At 38.8% G+C, this 16,095-nt stretch overlaps 1 protein-coding gene across 2 annotated transcripts in view; it reads left to right on the top strand.

Moving 5' to 3' along the window:
- Positions 1 to 16,095, top strand: part of DNAJC2 (DnaJ (Hsp40) homolog, subfamily C, member 2) — a 30,755-nt gene that overhangs the window by 14,254 nt on the left and 406 nt on the right. Inside the window, exons 6-16 of one of the 2 annotated variants that reach the window (XM_011927747.1) lie at positions 1,700 to 1,780; positions 2,600 to 2,665; positions 3,481 to 3,572; positions 3,650 to 3,771; positions 4,694 to 4,843; positions 9,161 to 9,249; positions 9,330 to 9,399; positions 11,993 to 12,177; positions 12,909 to 13,009; positions 13,128 to 13,235; positions 15,909 to 16,063. In XM_011927747.1, coding sequence (XP_011783137.1) covers positions 1,700 to 1,780; positions 2,600 to 2,665; positions 3,481 to 3,572; positions 3,650 to 3,771; positions 4,694 to 4,843; positions 9,161 to 9,249; positions 9,330 to 9,399; positions 11,993 to 12,177; positions 12,909 to 13,009; positions 13,128 to 13,235; positions 15,909 to 16,063 — 1,219 coding nt within the window. The remainder of the gene's footprint in view (positions 1 to 1,699; positions 1,781 to 2,599; positions 2,666 to 3,480; positions 3,573 to 3,649; positions 3,772 to 4,693; positions 4,844 to 9,160; positions 9,250 to 9,329; positions 9,400 to 11,992; positions 12,178 to 12,908; positions 13,010 to 13,127; positions 13,236 to 15,908; positions 16,064 to 16,095) is intronic. The other variant, XM_011927748.1, reaches the window with a different exon arrangement.

Raw genomic sequence — 16,095 nt, 5'->3', positions numbered from 1 at the left:
AGGCCGAGGTAGACGGATCACCTGAGAGCAGGAGTTCAAGACCAGCCTGGCCAACAAGGTGAAACCCCCGTCTCGACTAAAATACAAAAATTAGCTGGCCGTGGAGGTGTACGCCTGTAATCCCAGCTCCTTGGGAGGCTGAGACAGGTGTTTCACTTGAACCCAGGAGACGGTGGTTGCAGTGAGCCGAGATCGTACCAGTACACTCCAACCTGGGCGACTGAGTGAGACTCCATCCAAAAAAAAAAAAAAAAAAAAATTTACTTTGAGAGAAATAACAGTATCTGACTTTTATAGTGTGATTCTTACACTTAGGTGACAGTAATTTTCCATTCTTTGATTTCCTCTTTATGAATGGGTATACTACTCTGACTCATTGTCAGTTGAGAAAAGCCTTTGTTCTTTATTTGATCATCTGATTATCATAAGGCTTCTTTGACAAAACATTATTTATGATTAAAGCATACATATTTTATTTCATTAAAGTTTGTTTTAAAATAGTGTGTACCAATATTATTTTACATCTTTTTTTTCCATCTGCCTTGGCAGGTTCCCTTAAAGCACATCTTAGCTGCACATTGGAATTACCTGGAGAACAGGAAGAACTCCTGATGCCTGTGTTCCCCCGGAAAGATTCTGATTTATTGGTTTGAATTCCCATGGGGATTTTTAAGGCTCCCAGGTGATTCTACTGTGCAGCCAAATTTGAGAACCACTTCGGTTAGCTGTTTGGCGCCGCCTAGTATTTTCACCATCTTATCTCCCTTGGATTTCACGTTTATTTTTTATTTTTGTTTTTGTTTTTTTCTTTATTTTGAGACAGGGTCTTGCTCTGTTGCCAAGGCTGGAGTGCAGTGGCACGATCTTGGCTCACTGCAACCTCTGCCTCCCAGGTTCAAGCAATTCTCCTGCCTCAGCCCCCTAAGTAGCTGAGATTATAGGAATCTGCCGCCACTAATTTGTCTATTTTTAGTAGAGACAGAGTTTCACCATATTGGCCAGACTGGTCTCAAACTCCTGACCTCAGGTGATCCACTGGCCTCAGCCTCCCAAAGTGCTGGGATTACAGGCGTGAGCCACAGCGCCTGGCCACATTTGTTTTATAACAGTGCTGAGGTGGTAAAAAGGAGTAGTATATTTTTCTGTGTAATGATTTCACAGAGTAGAAAACATGGATCAGTAGCAGCCTCAGGATCCTTTTCAGCAGTGATCGATGAAGTGCTGAGCCAAGAAATCTGGCTCTAAGGGGAAGGTGGTGGTGGTGATGGGGTAGAAATTACTTCCCTCTGTGAATATTTAAATTAACATTTTTAAAGGGCGAGGCCTACAGATTGTTGTTGTGCTGCCTATTTAGGGACAGGAGCTTGGTAAAAGGAGCTAGCTGCCATTTTTCCTAGCCTGACTAGCAGCTGCTATGGCATTGTACTTCATAGAACTGAAGGTAACCTGTGATTAGAAGGCTGTCCCGTGTTTCTCTCCTCACCCCAGTCTTTGTCTGTCTGGCCTCACTTTTCACACGCCTGTGTTGTTTCATACCCCACTGCTGACCTTCCAGCTCCATCTTCGAGTTATAGAGTTTGTAGGGAAGGGAAATCAGAGGGATTAGTTAAAGCTATTGTTTTTAATAAATTAAGTTGTTTGTTGAACTTTTGTACATAATTTTTGAAGAATGTTAAGAATATTTCCTTTGATATTTCAGATGGTCAAATAAAAAAAATGTTCCTAAACTTGGTGATATGAATTCATCATTTGAAGATGTAGATATATTTTATTCTTTCTGGTAAGTGAATATACTGTTGGTATGATGCTGTCATCTTTTAAAAAGAAAAGTATTCAATAAGTACTTGATTGTTTATAAATTAATTGAGATGGGCAAATTGCAGAACCTTCACTGAACAAAAGCACTCTGTTACTTTTGTGATATTTAGGCTTTTAAGATTTTCAGCCTGTTTTCTATTAATGAGATTTCTAGATATCAAGCACACGATGGTAGTATAACATGAAAATTGCAGAGTCATTTGAATAAAAATAAGTACATTTTTATTTAGTTACTACTAAAAGTACTTGAGTTCATGAGGAAGGAGACAGTGCTATTTGTCTCTGTAACTAATTCACTAATTTTTAATAAACATAATAGTGGCCATTTTATGTGTGCTACATTTTCTCATCAAATGCCTACTAAATACAAAAACAAAATCATGTAGAACAAAAATAACAAGATTTGCTTCTATCAGTTGTAATTGCTTTTACCTTCAGAGGATACAAACTGGATATGAGATAACCACTACTAGGGTTACCTTCAGACTTGACAGACTGGCGAAACTGAAAGGCAAGGAAAATTTAAAAATAGGTCTTGGTCAAGCAAAAAACCTAACAAAGACGAGACAGCAGGGAAGTGTGGTTTTGATTATGGAGTGATGCGTGCATTTTAGATTTTCATACCAAATGCAATGTCATTAAAAAAGAAGAAAGACTTGACCTTAGTTTAATACTAGAAGAGAAGAAAGGTATCCATTAAAACAAATTCATCCACTTGCATTAAAAGGAATTTTTTTTCATTTGTTCTTTCTTGATTGTATATTATTTCTGTCTATATTAGGTATAATTTTGATTCTTGGAGAGAATTTTCTTATTTAGATGAAGAAGAAAAAGAAAAAGCGGAATGGTATGTATGCAAATCATTAATAATGGAAGGTATTTATTTGGTTCTCTGGTATTTGTGATGATGTAAAACTATGTCACATAAATTTTCTTTCAAATTTTTCTCTTTGTACATCTTTTTTAAACAATTTTTTAATATTTTGAAATCCTTTCTCACAAGTTAAACAAGGTGGGCCCAGATCAATAATTGGTTAGGATATGCTTCAAGAAATTGCCAAGCAATATAACGTCAGCGCAGTTCGGCAAAATCTTTTTCTTCTGGTTGCTTAACCTAGGTTTTATTAGGTTTTGTTTGTTTGTTTGTTTTTTGTATGTGTGCAGAAATGCTTTTGACATGAATGTCCAAAAAATAACCAGAATTAATATTAAATAGAACCACTGTTTAGTCCAGGCCTGCTGACTCATGCCTGTAATCCTAGCACTTTGGGAGGCTGAGGCAGGTGGATCACCTGAGGTCAGGAGTTCAAGACCAGCCTGGCCAACATGGCGAAACCCTCTCTCTACTAAAAGTACAAAAATTAGCCAGGCGTGGTGACAGGCACCTGTAATTCCAACTACTCTGGAGGCTAAGGCAGGAGACTCAGTTGAACCCGGGAGGCGGAGGTTGCAGTGAGCCGAAATCATGCCATTGCACTCCAGCCTGGGGGATAAGAGCAAAAGTGCCTCTCAAAAAAGAAAAAGTCATTGTTTAATGTTAATAATGACGCAGCATTTTAACCTTCTAGGATGTTATTTGCATATTAATATTTTATAGAACATTACATTTTCCAGTCACAGTATCTATAAGCAGTAGTTTGTTTCCAATATTTTGTTTTATAGTCGTGATGAGAGGAGATGGATTGAAAAGCAGAACAGAGCAACAAGAGCACAAAGAAAAAAAGAAGAAATGAACAGAATAAGAACATTAGTTGGTAAGTATAATTGATTTTTTTTTTAAGTCCCCTAAATGTTAGAAATTCAAAATGAGATCAACTTTTTCTTTTGGTAGACAATGCATATAGCTGTGATCCAAGGATAAAAAAGTTCAAGGAAGAAGAGAAAGCCAAGAAAGAAGCAGAAAAGAAAGCAAAAGCTGAAGCTAAACGGAAGGAGCAAGAAGCTAAAGAAAAAGTAAGACAACATTTAATGAAGGTGGACTTTAAATGTTTATGAAATCTTTAGATTATAAATCATGCTGCTATAAAGACACATGCACACTTATGTTTATTGCGGCACTATTCACAATAGCAAAGACTTGGAACCAACTCAAATGTCCATCAATGACAGACTGGATTAAGAAAATGTGGCACATATACACCATGGAATACTATGCAGCCATAAAAAAGGATGAGTTCATGTCCTTTGTAGGGACATGGATGCAGCTGGAAACCATCATTGTCAGCAAACTATCGCAAGAACAGAAAACCAAACACCGCATGTTCTCACCTATAGGTGGGAATTGAACAATGAGAACACTTGGACACAGGAAGGGGAACATCACACACCAGGGCCTGTCGGGTGGGTGGAGGGGGAAGGGATAGCATTAGGAGATATACCTAATGTAAATGACGAGTTAATGGGTGCAGCACACCAACATGGCACATGTATACATATGTAACAAACCTGCATGTTGTGCACATGTACCCTAGAACTTAAAGTATAATAAAAAATTTTAAAAATATATCTTTATTCTTCACATCTATTTTTTAAAAAAACTATAATTTGAAAGCAGAGAATTGGGTGCTACTGTGAATTAATCATGACAAGTTGGTATAATTGAGAGAGATCTTCCATACCAGCAAGTTTTTATTGAGCAAAAAAATGGTGTCATAAGTTCCTTTAATATTATGTTTATTTCTAATGTCAATTTTACATTTTCTAATAAATGTCTATAGATCTTTACCAGCTGCCTTTCCCAGTTCATCCTTCAGTTTTCAATAAGTTTATGTTGCCTTTTTTCCTAATATAATTTATTAGAAGTTTAAATTTTAAAACATATAAAGTATTTAGGAATTTTACTTTATTAAAATGATTTTACTCCCTTTTTTTAAAGCAAAGGCAAGCTGAATTAGAAGCTGCTCGGTTAGCTAAGGAGAAAGAAGAGGAAGAAGTTAGACAGCAAGCATTGTTGGCAAAGAAGGAAAAAGATCTCCAGAAAAAAGCCATTAAGAAGGAAAGGCAAAAACTTCGAAACTCATGCAAGGTATGTCAGACTGAACGAACACTAGGCACAAGTAAATCAAGTTGCTGATTAAGCAAAAAATAGTTCTCTTTTTCTTTTTTAGACGGAGTCTTACTCTGTTGCCCAGACTGGAGTGCAGTGGCGTGATCTTGGCTCACTGCAACCGCCCCTTCCGAGGTTCCAGCAATTCTCCCACCTCAGCTTCCAAGTATCTGGGATCACAGGCGCGTGCCACCACACCCGGCCAATTTTTTGTATTTTTAGTAGAGACAAGAGTTTTGCCATGTTGGCCAAGCTGGTCTCGTACTGCTGACCTCAAGTGATCTCCCCACCTCAGCCTCCCAAAGTGCTGGGACTACAGGCATGAGCCACTGCGCCTGACCAAAATATTTCTTGGAAAAAAAAAAAATTATTTTTATTTATTTATTTGAGATGGCGTCTCGCACTGTCACCTGGCTGGAGTGCAATGGCACGATTTCGGCTCACTGCAGCCTCCGCCTCCTGGGTTCAAGCAACTCTCCTGCCTCAGCCACCTGAGTAGATGGGATTACAGGCACCTGCCACCATGCCCAGCTACCTTTTTGTATTTTTAGTTGAGACGGGGTTTCACTGTGTTGGCCAGGCTGGTCTTGAACTCCTAACCTCATGATCCACCCATCTCAGCCTCCCAAAGTGTTGGGATTACAGGCTAGAGCCACCCGCGCCCAGCCAAAAGAACAATTTTTAATTAAGTTGTTGTTGTTGTTGTTGTTGAGGCGGGGTCTCACTCAGTCACCCAGGCTGGAGTGCAGTGGTGCCATCTCGGCTCACTGCAACCTCCACCTCCCCAGTTCAAGCCATTCTCATGCCTTGGCCACCCAAGTAGCTGGGATTACAGGTGCACAGCACTACTCCTAGCTAATTTTTGTATTTTTAGTAGAGAGGGGTTTCGTCATGTTGGCCAGGCTGGTCTCGAACTTTTGGCCTCAAGTGATCCACCCACCTTGGACTCCCAAAATGCTAGGATTATAGGCATGAGCCACTGCACTTATCCAAGCATAAATGTATTTCTTTTCTTTACTATACAATTATAACTAAACGAGTCTGGTCGTGGTGGCTCATGACTCTGTCTCAAAAAAAAAAATATATATATATATATATTCTGAAACTGTGTCTATATTCATATCTTCAGTTATCTCAGCCATGTCTTTTTTTTTTTTTTTTTTTGGAGATGGAGTCTCGCTCTGTCACCCAGGCTGGAGTGCAGTAGCGTGAGCTCGGGTCACTGCAAGCTCCGCCTCCCGGGTTCAAGCGATTCTTCTGCCTCAGCCTCCTGAGTAGCTGAGACTACAGGCACCTGCCACCATGCCCGGCCAATTTTTGTATTTTCAGTCAAGACAGGGTTTCACCGTATTGGCCAGGCTGGTGTAAAACTCCTGACCCCATGATCCACCCACCTCGGCCTCCCAAAGTGCTGGGATTATAGGCATGATCCACCGCACCCAGCCTCAGCAATGTCTTTTTATAGTTGGTGTATTCAAATTAGGACCCAAGTAAGGTCAATACAATACAAATACTTCAGTTGTTGTGTCTCCTGGTTGTTCTTAAGACCCTCTAGTTCTGTAACACCGCTGTATCACCACTTCTCCCCACCTCACACCATTGCCACTGGTTTGTTGGAGAAACCAGATCATTTTTCTGAGAAGGTGCCACAATTTGGTTTTAGTTTGTTGCTTCCTATTGGTGTAAAATTAATGTTTATCTTAGAAAGGTTTTTTAGAAGTTTTAACTTGTTTTTAAAGTTCTAAAAGCTTTCAGTTTTATCTAAAATGGTGTCATTCGAGTGAGTACTGGCAGTTTTCATTCAAATACAGTTTCCACTAGAAAATATTTACCAAAAACCCCCAAGTTTTGAAGTATAATTTTGACCAAGAGCTAATTCTTATATTTTAAGCTAGTAAAGTCACAAGACAGTACTGTTCCTTACTAAACAACATTGAATGAGTAAATTGGTGGAATTCCAATAGAGATTGCCACACAAAGAATATTGTGTACTATACCATTGTCCATTGTAATTGAATCTAGCAAGTATGTAAATACGTAATATGTATAGAAAAATTATCTTTTATGTGACTATCTAGAAGTCTGTAGACATGTATGGTCTAATATATGTTATCCTAAATCTTCAGATAATAATACAATTGAAATTAACCTGCCTCATCAGCTGACATTGAAAGAGGCTTAATAAAAATACAAGCACTTGTTGTTTCTTTAGGCATTTTAATAAGGAAAAAGAAAATCCAAATTTGAAAACATATATTTTTCTCAGATTCCACTGTATAGAAGATTGTTTTCAGAAGGATGCAGTGTATCAAAGTGGTAAAGAGCATGGGCTCAGGGCAAGCCACCTGGGTTTGAGGCTATTCTCTGCTTACCTCTTACTAGCTGTGGGACCCTCAGGAGATTACCTCAACACTTTTGTGCCTCACTTTCCTCACCTCTACTATAGTTGAAATGATACCTAGTCACAGAGTTGTGAAGATTAAATGAGATAATTCACATGTAGTGCTTGGCACATTCAGCATATAATGAGAACTCACTAAGAACCTTAAAAAGGCCAATTAGGAAATAAAGCTTGAATAGTTCTTAGAGATTATGTATAAATAAGAGTAAAAGTTCTGACATTTGGTAACTTTGTTTTCTTGCTCCTTTCTCATGTAATTTATTCATTCAGAGTAAATGCTCATCAGATTATCGTAAATCCATATCTGATGAGCGTTTACTATGTACCAAGCAGTTGTAATTGATGTGAATGTAATGATTGCACAGTTCTTTCAAGGAGTCTACTAATTAGTGATGAAAAGTAAACAAGCTATTGCAACACTTCAAGGTAGGTATTAGGATGAGAAAGTACCAAAAAGGTAGTCAAGGAAGGCATTCTGCATCTAGTAGGATTTAGCCAGGTGAAGCAGTATGTACACAGGATTAAGGATAAGACAGATGGAGTATTGAGAATGCAGAGATCCAGAGAAATGAGATTTAATGAACCAGGGGCACCTGAGGAGGTAAGGAGGAGCCCAGTCTTAAAGGGCTTTATACGTCTTGCTAAAGAGCTTAATCTGATCCTGAGTTGGTTTTGGTCAGGGTGCTGAGAAGACTAGACGCAGAGAGACTAATTTAGGAGTCTTTTGCCACAATCCAGGTGAGAGAGTATTGTGGCCTGAACTCAGAGATGGTAGGGATGGAAAAAGGTAGATGAAATGGAGAGAGATTCAGGAAGTAGATTAGGCTATTGCCTGTTGGGATTGATTGTATGTTGCAGGTAACAGGAGGAGTGAGATCTTTATATGCCTTGGTTTATTGCATGGAATACTGGATGGATGATGCTAGTAGCATTCAGGGAAGTAGAAAACAAAGGAGGAGGAAAAGACTTGGCAAAAATGATTTCAGTTTAGGGTGTGTTGAGCTTGTTGGGACACTCAAATGGAGATAACTCGGCACATGATTGAGTGTGTAAGTTCAAGAACAGGATTATCACAGACTCTTCCACATCTTGATAGCACTAGAAACTCTGCAGATATACAAGATCACCCTGGGAGAGGGTATAGAATGAGGAGAGTGGAGGCTGGGACTCTGGCAAAACACCAGTACATAAGGTACTGATAGAGGAAAAGAAGCCTGAGAAGGAGTGACCAGGCAGGTAGGAAGAAAATCAGTAGTGCTTTTGGAAGCCTAGGGAAGACTGAATAGTAATAGAAGCACTGGAACCTTAGTGAGAGGCAGATTGCATGGATTAAGGAAGCAAGGAGAAGTGAGGAATGGGAGACATAAGTCTCAACAGCAGCTTAAAGCATGGCAAGTACTTGCTAGTTACTTCTTGTGCATCATGCTGTTCCATTCCGAGCATAGTCTTTAGTTAATTGAAATTTTTGCTAATGCCTCTTGTTCCTTAGCATACTATATCATCTTTTTAATTTCACATTTAAAATTTCCAGTAGATTTTGCAGTTCAGCACACATTGCTACAGGCTGCCAATTTTGAGTCATCTTACAGAATTTCTTGATCCTTAAGTGATTCTCTAATGAATCATTCTGACTTTTGATAACATCCCTAGGCATTCTTTTTTCTGTTTTGCTTCTCCTTAGTATGTACCTCCAGCTTGGTATATAATGCCTTTTATTGCTAGGTGATCAGGGAGAGCCCTGGGAGGTACCGTGGAAGTACACCTGGGGATGGGCAGAAGGCCATTATGTATGTTCACATCAGGAACTCCTGAGAGCTCATGCTTTGTAATTATGTTGATGGATGTATTTTTGAGTGTCAGTAGATATAAGATAATTTTTGTATTTGTGCTTTTAGACCTGGAATCATTTTTCTGATAATGAGGCAGAGCGGGTTAAAATGATGGAAGAAGTGGAAAAACTTTGTGATCGGCTTGAACTGGCAAGGTATACCTACGGAACTGCTATTGAAGTCTTCACTTGAGCTTAGGATGAAGTTTCATTTCTTCTTTTTTTTTTTTCTTTAGCTTACAGTGCTTGAATGAAACACTCACATCTTGCACAAAAGAAGTAGGAAAGGCTGCTTTGGAAAAACAGGTAATAGAAGAACACATCACTCCTACCTATATGTAGCATTTAATTCTGCTTTTACCTGTTTTTTTACCTAATATGTAAGTCACCAAGTACAAACAGTATCTGATTTCTCTGTGTTTCTGTTTTTTTGTTGTTGTTGTTTGTTGTTGTTTTGTGTGTTTCTTTTTTGCTTTGAGATGGAGTCTCGGTGTGTCGCCCAGGCTGGAGTGCAGTGGCACAATCTCAGCTCACTACAACCTCTGCTTCCTGGGTTCAAGTGATTCTCCTGCCTCAGCCTCCCAAGGAGCTGGGATTACAGGCGCACACCACCACACCCGGCTAATTTTTGTATTTTTAGTAGAGACGAGGTTTCACCATGTTGGTCAGGCTGGTCTTGAATTCTTGACCTCATGATCCGCCTGTGTCAGCCTCTCAAAGTGCTGGGATTACAGGTGTGAGCCACCACGCCCAGCCTGTTTTTTGTTTTTGAGACGGGGGTCTCTGTCATCCAGGTTGGAGTGCAGCTGGGGTTACAGGTGTGTGCCACCATGCCCAGCTGATTTTTGTATTTTTACTAGAGACAGGGTTTTGCTGTGTTGGCCAGGCTGGTCTCGACCTCCTGACCTCAGGTGATTCATCCACATCGGCCTCCCAAAGGATTATAGGCATGAGCCACCACACCCAGCCTGTGTTTTGTTTATGTAGTAAGTGCTGTTGTTGATTTAAGTTGGATTTAATGTGTATAGTTTTTACCATGCTTAGTGTTTGAATTGTGGTATCTATCACAATCATAGCTTTTGCAAAATCATCATTAGAAGAAAATCATTGTTTTGATTATTCCTTGAGTGTTTTCATAGGGTAGTAACATTTAGAACCAGAAGAGATCTTTGTTCTGTCTAGTCTATACCTTTTATTTTACAGATAAGAAAACAGGCCCAGAAATTCAATTCAGTTCAACAAGTATTAGTACCTACTATATATAACACTATGCCTAGGTTCTTTTGGAGAAATGCCTAATGCTATTGCACCACAAAGGACTTAGGCTGAGAAGAACCTTAAGGACCAAAAGATGGAGAGCCCATAGTAAATGCTGTGTAGGATAGGAAGGGCCACAAGTTTTAGTGGCCAGGGAAGGCTCGGTGTAGAGTTTGAACCAGCCTGAAAGGAAGGATGGAGTTAAAATGAAGTTCAGAAGAATACTACAAACTATAAAATAGAAATAGAAGTATAAAGTATGGTTCAGCCTGGGCAACATGAACAAAATCTCTACCTAAAATACAAAAATTAACTGGCATGGTGTCATGTCCCAGCTTCTCAGGAGGCTCAGCTTAGAGGATTACCTGAGCCTGGGAGGCCACAGCTCCAGTGAGCTATGATCACATTGGTGCACTCCAGCATGGGCAACAGAGCGAGACTTTGTCTCAAAAGACAGACAAAAAAAAAAAAAAAGAGTAGAACATTGTGGGGAAAAGGAGGGGGAAACAAAATCAGTTAGGAAAAGTAGAACCAATTATCAGGTTTTTAATACCTTGTTGACTAGTTTCCATTACTGCAAATCTTTGATTAACAGTAGGTTCAACATTGTACTACTAATCTGACGTTTGTGGATAAGGTGCATCAGATAGATGTGATTAGTTGTAAGAATCTTACTTTAAGAACCTGCACTATGAGCTGGGCATGGTAGCTCATGCCTGTAATCCTAGCACTTTGGGAGGCCAAGGCAGGCAGATCCCCTGAGGTCAGGAGTTCAAGCATAGCCTGGCCAACATGGGGAAACCCCATCTCTACTAAAAATAGAAAAATTAGTTGGGCATGGTGGCAGGCACCTGTAATCCCACCTACTTGGGAGGCTGAAGCAGGAGAATCACTTGAACCTGGGAGGCGGAGGTTGCAGTGAGCCAATATCACGCCACTGCACTCCAGCCTGGGCGACAGAGTGAGACTCCATCTCAAAAAAAAAAAAAAAAAAGAAAAAGAACCTACACTATGAATGCAATGATGGAAATCAAAAAACTTTTCAAAGTTAGCATTATTGGGACTTTACTGATTCTAAGGAATTGAAGGGGAGAAATAAGCCAAAGATGACTCTAAGATAGCAGCTGACAGAAGCAACAAGGCAAATAAAGGTTTTCTTTTTTTACTTGTCCATGTTTGAAGGTAGACTAGAAGGAATAATGTAAATGGTACAACTTCAAAATAAAACAGGCCATTTTGCTATGCTTTTACCTTTTGTAGAGAATAAATGAGATTGTCTGCAGAAAGGGTGAATATGAGTTTAGAGAGAGGTTTGAAATGGCCTTGTGGATGAATAACTCAGTGAACCACAGACTTGTCAATTAGTGTCCAAGGCTAATGGAAGACACGTGACGTGAGTATTGGGAAGATCAGGCAGGCTGTGGGCAGTTCTTGGTCCCTCAGGCAGACCTATGCAGACTGGAAGCCAGAGCAGGAAAAGCGAGAATGAAAAGCTGGTGCTTGTTTTTGGGTTGGCCTTGGAGAGGAGTATGGGGTCAGAGTGAGAATGACATTGAGAGTTGAGGATCACAAAGCCCTAGCCAGGAAGAGAGTGTAGAATAGCAATATACTTTTAAGTCCCTGACTTACGATATTTGTGCAGATAGAAGAAATAAATGAGCAAATCAGAAAAGAGAAAGAAGCAGCTGAGGCTCGTATGCGACAAGCATCTAAGAACACAGAAAAATCAACTGGTGGAGGTGGAAATGGAAGTAAAAATTGGTCAGAAGATGATCTACAATTACTAATTAAAGCTGTGAATCTGTTCCCTGCTGGAACAAATTCAAGGTACTGGTTTTAATGAAACTTTTCTTCAACTCACACTGGAGCCTGGAGATAATGTAGACAGACTCCAAATAGCAGCACTTGTTGTCACAGAAACTTGCAGAGATAAATTCTGTGCCACAGCAGAAAAGTGTGAAAAGGTACATTTTGAAGCTGTCAGTCTTACCCATTACACCAGTACACATGCACATACACATATGACAAAATGCTTCAGTTTCTTAGGAAATTGAGGATCATGAGACAAATCTTGGCTTATGTTGGCCTACTCTGTCATGGCTTGTGCTGGGGATTAGGTTTTCTGTAGTTTTTCTTTTACAGTCTTGCTGCTTGTTTCTTCCCACCTCAAGCTGGAGCTTAACTCCAAGAAAGCCCTAAGGACCCAGCATCCCTAATTCTACAGATGAAACTGAGGCTGTTTTCAGAATGATTGATCTTCTGAAGAAATGTGTTAAACTGGCAGTATACACAAATAAGTGGTTTTATTTATGTTGATTTGTACACAGAATATGTAAGATGTATGGACTTAAAACCAAGATTATATAGTTGATTTAAACATATGAAAAGCAAAAACCCTAATCCAGGCAACAGGAATTTATAGTAGCAGCATCATTAGACTACCAATTTGAGCTCATTCTATACTATAACTTTTCTGCAGTAAAAATCTAATGGTATTTGTTGTTTTGTTTTTCCTTAATACTATTAAATTATATTATTGGTATAATATATCCTATCAGATGGGAAGTTATTGCTAATTACATGAACATACATTCTTCCTCTGGAGTCAAAAGAACTGCCAAAGATGTTATTGGCAAAGCAAAGAGTCTCCAAAAACTTGGTGAGTTTTGAGAAGTCCATTTGTTACTTTAAACACCTATTTTTAAAATAACTTATGCAATTTAATGAAAGATTAAATGAGATGATCTGTTAAGTATTAAAAGTTTTTCATTTCTCAGACCCTCATCAAAAAGATGACATAAATAAAAAGGCATTTGATAAGTTTAAAAAAGAACATGGAGTGGTACCTCAAGCAGACAACGCAGCACCTTCAGAACGATTTGAAGGTAAATTTTGCTTTTCTAAAAGTAGAAAATGCTAGCCATGTATCTGTGCTGCTTGGATATACAAGACTTAGGGTCTACGTTCAGAATGATAGGGAAATAAAATGTTTAGCAGACTGGAAGCTGTAAGCAAACATTTCCAGGGCAAAGATTTACTTCACCTCACCATTAAAAATGGAGAACTGCAGTTCTTCCATTTCAGATGCCATTAGAGAAGGGGGCTGTTTGTTTTGCTTACCAGGTTTTACAAATCAGTGTTAGAGGATATTATTGGGACAAAAGAATAGTATTTTATCGGGATAATTGCTCGATTTTGAGAAATGTACTGTAATTATGTAAGAAAATGTCCTTATGTTTAAGGAAAAACACACAAAGTGTTTAGGAATAAAGAGGCATCATGTCTGTAACTTACGGTTCAGAGCAAAGTATGTCTGTACATATAGAGAAACATGAAAATGTTCACATTTGGGGAATATAGGCAGAGTATACAATTCTTTCTACGCCTCTAAAATTATTTCAAAATATAGTTAAAAATTGTTAGGGTTCAAAACCAGCCTGGGAAACATAGTAAGCCTCTCAAAACAAACAAACAAAAAAAAAACCAAAAAAACCTGTTAGGGTTTGATATTATCTTGGGTGTTCTAATTTGATTACCCTAGACCAGTGCTTTTCATGTTACAAATCATGACCCATCACTGGGTCATGAAGTCAATTTAGTGTGTCTTGAATAGAAAATTAGTGAGCGTGACACCCATTATATAGGTGGGTATACTGTAATGAAACTTGTTCATGTGTGTCTTTGTGTCTGGGGAAGTGATAAAAATTTTTTTCTTGCTATGAGTTTGAAAGCAGTTTATGTGAAAGAAGTTCTTTCACTTGATGTTCTGTGAGCCACCAATCCTTTCTTAAACTAATCGCAGAAAGATGCTTTTGGATTAATAGACTTGACTATACATGATAAGCTGTTTCTTTCTTCTAAGAGTCCCAGTTTTACCTATATTCTTAATCTTGTTTATTATCCTAAAATTTCAACTTAAAGATATGAGACTTAGTGCTATATAGGGAAGGAAGATCACTGTTTGCAAAAATCAGGGGTGACTTGTTTGGCTGAGTTAGGCATTATTTCAGTTCTTTTAATAAAGGTAAGTAACAAGGCAGGGTTTCAGAACACCTGAAGGACACTTCTAAAGGGGTTTATTCTCCTGTGCCTTTATCTCCACAAAATACCATACAACAGGTATTAGCACACTAGTCTCAGCTCTTAGGGCACTTGTTTCCATGTTGGAGGGAGGTAGGCCCTGATACTTGTCCAGTCTGCTGTGAGGAGAGGTGACCCTGTGAAGGCAAGAGTGACTGACAGTAGTCCTTTGTCTTTTAGCATCTTTGCCTCTTTTATGGAAATGGGAAGGCTCCTTCCTCTTCAGTTGTACCATTAAACCCGGCACCATTTTTTGAATAGTGATTTCTCATAGGAATTTTGCAACAGTACATTTAATTTATTTTGGTACTGTGAAGTAACTGGAAAACAGCAGGAAATACTACCATGTCACTTCCATCTTTTTTCCAAGAGAGGATATAAAATCTATAGTATTTAGGGCTTTAAACCAATACAAGGAAATTCAACAAAAGACTTCCTAGAACTTAAAAGTTACCTTCAAAAAAGCTGCTTATGCACCTTAGGTACCTTCAAATATTATACAAATTCTCTGCTTTGTTTTGAATAGGTGGTGGGGTTTTGTTTGTTTTTTTCCTTCTTTAATTGGGAAGGAACTGTGGTTTCTAGGCTTAACTTTGTGACAGATCTCACAGGACGCAGTTTCAAGTAGTAGTCAGGCTACTGGTAATATTAGGTCTGTGTTGTCACTGCATAGTCTGAAATAACTAAATTGCCAGAAGTCCATTGACTTAACCAAATCAGCTCTCTACCACTTAACATTCTCCTTTTACCTACACTAGTGGACTGTGTAATACTTAACATCCTTAAGAAATACATTTGTTTCTGACACACATCTTAGATGTTTTCTGAAATATTAAAGGTTTAGTTGAAGAACCACAATAGCAGTTATTGGAAGTGTTCAGCATTGGCTCCCAAGATTTTAGCAGATGTGGTGAAGAGAACACCGCACTATAACACAGTCTAATCTCAGCTTGCCTCTTCGGCACTGGTACCTTGGGCACTTGGCTTAATTTTGCTAGGTTTGTTTCCTTCAGTGTAAAACAAAAATGGTTTCCAGGGTTTCTATCCAGCAAAAGTTTAACTGTGAGGAAGCTCTTTTACCTATCCTGTAAGGAAGTAGATTTATCAGAACTCTCCATGAATTGTGGTTGTGTTTTTGAGCCCAAGAGTCCAACAGTACTATAAATTTAAATATGGCTTTTTTCCAGTCTAGTGGGTATATTACATTGATTTGTAAGAGATAAACAGTACCAGGCAGATCTTTACTCTTGTATTTTAAAAAGCCTTTGAGATTTTATTTTCTGGGGTGTGAGTCATCTTAAAGTTTTTTCTCTTACTAACACTCAGAGGGATATATGTATCTCTCATCTCTACAAGTTTATTTCAAAATGACATCCCAGATTGAAATGGGCACTTAGCAGACACTTGTGGACCACAAGACTTGTCTGGGAACATGTTCTGAACAAGACAGTTTTCAAATAAAAATTTTTCTTAAACAGGTCCATATACGGACTTCACCCCTTGGACAACAGAAGAACAGAAGCTTTTGGAACAAGCGTTGAAAACGTACCCAGTAAATACACCTGAAAGATGGGAAAAAATAGCAGAAGCGGTGCCTGGCAGGACAAAGAAGGACTGCATGAAACGATACAAGGTTGCAGACTTAAGAGTTTATAGATTGTTGTA

This window comes from Colobus angolensis, unplaced genomic scaffold (genome assembly GCF_000951035.1).
Source record: "Colobus angolensis palliatus isolate OR3802 unplaced genomic scaffold, Cang.pa_1.0 Scaffold74, whole genome shotgun sequence".
NCBI lineage: Eukaryota > Metazoa > Chordata > Mammalia > Primates > Cercopithecidae > Colobus > Colobus angolensis.
Note: the sequence above shows the minus strand (reverse complement) of the source record. Positions and strands in the feature narration are given on the sequence as shown.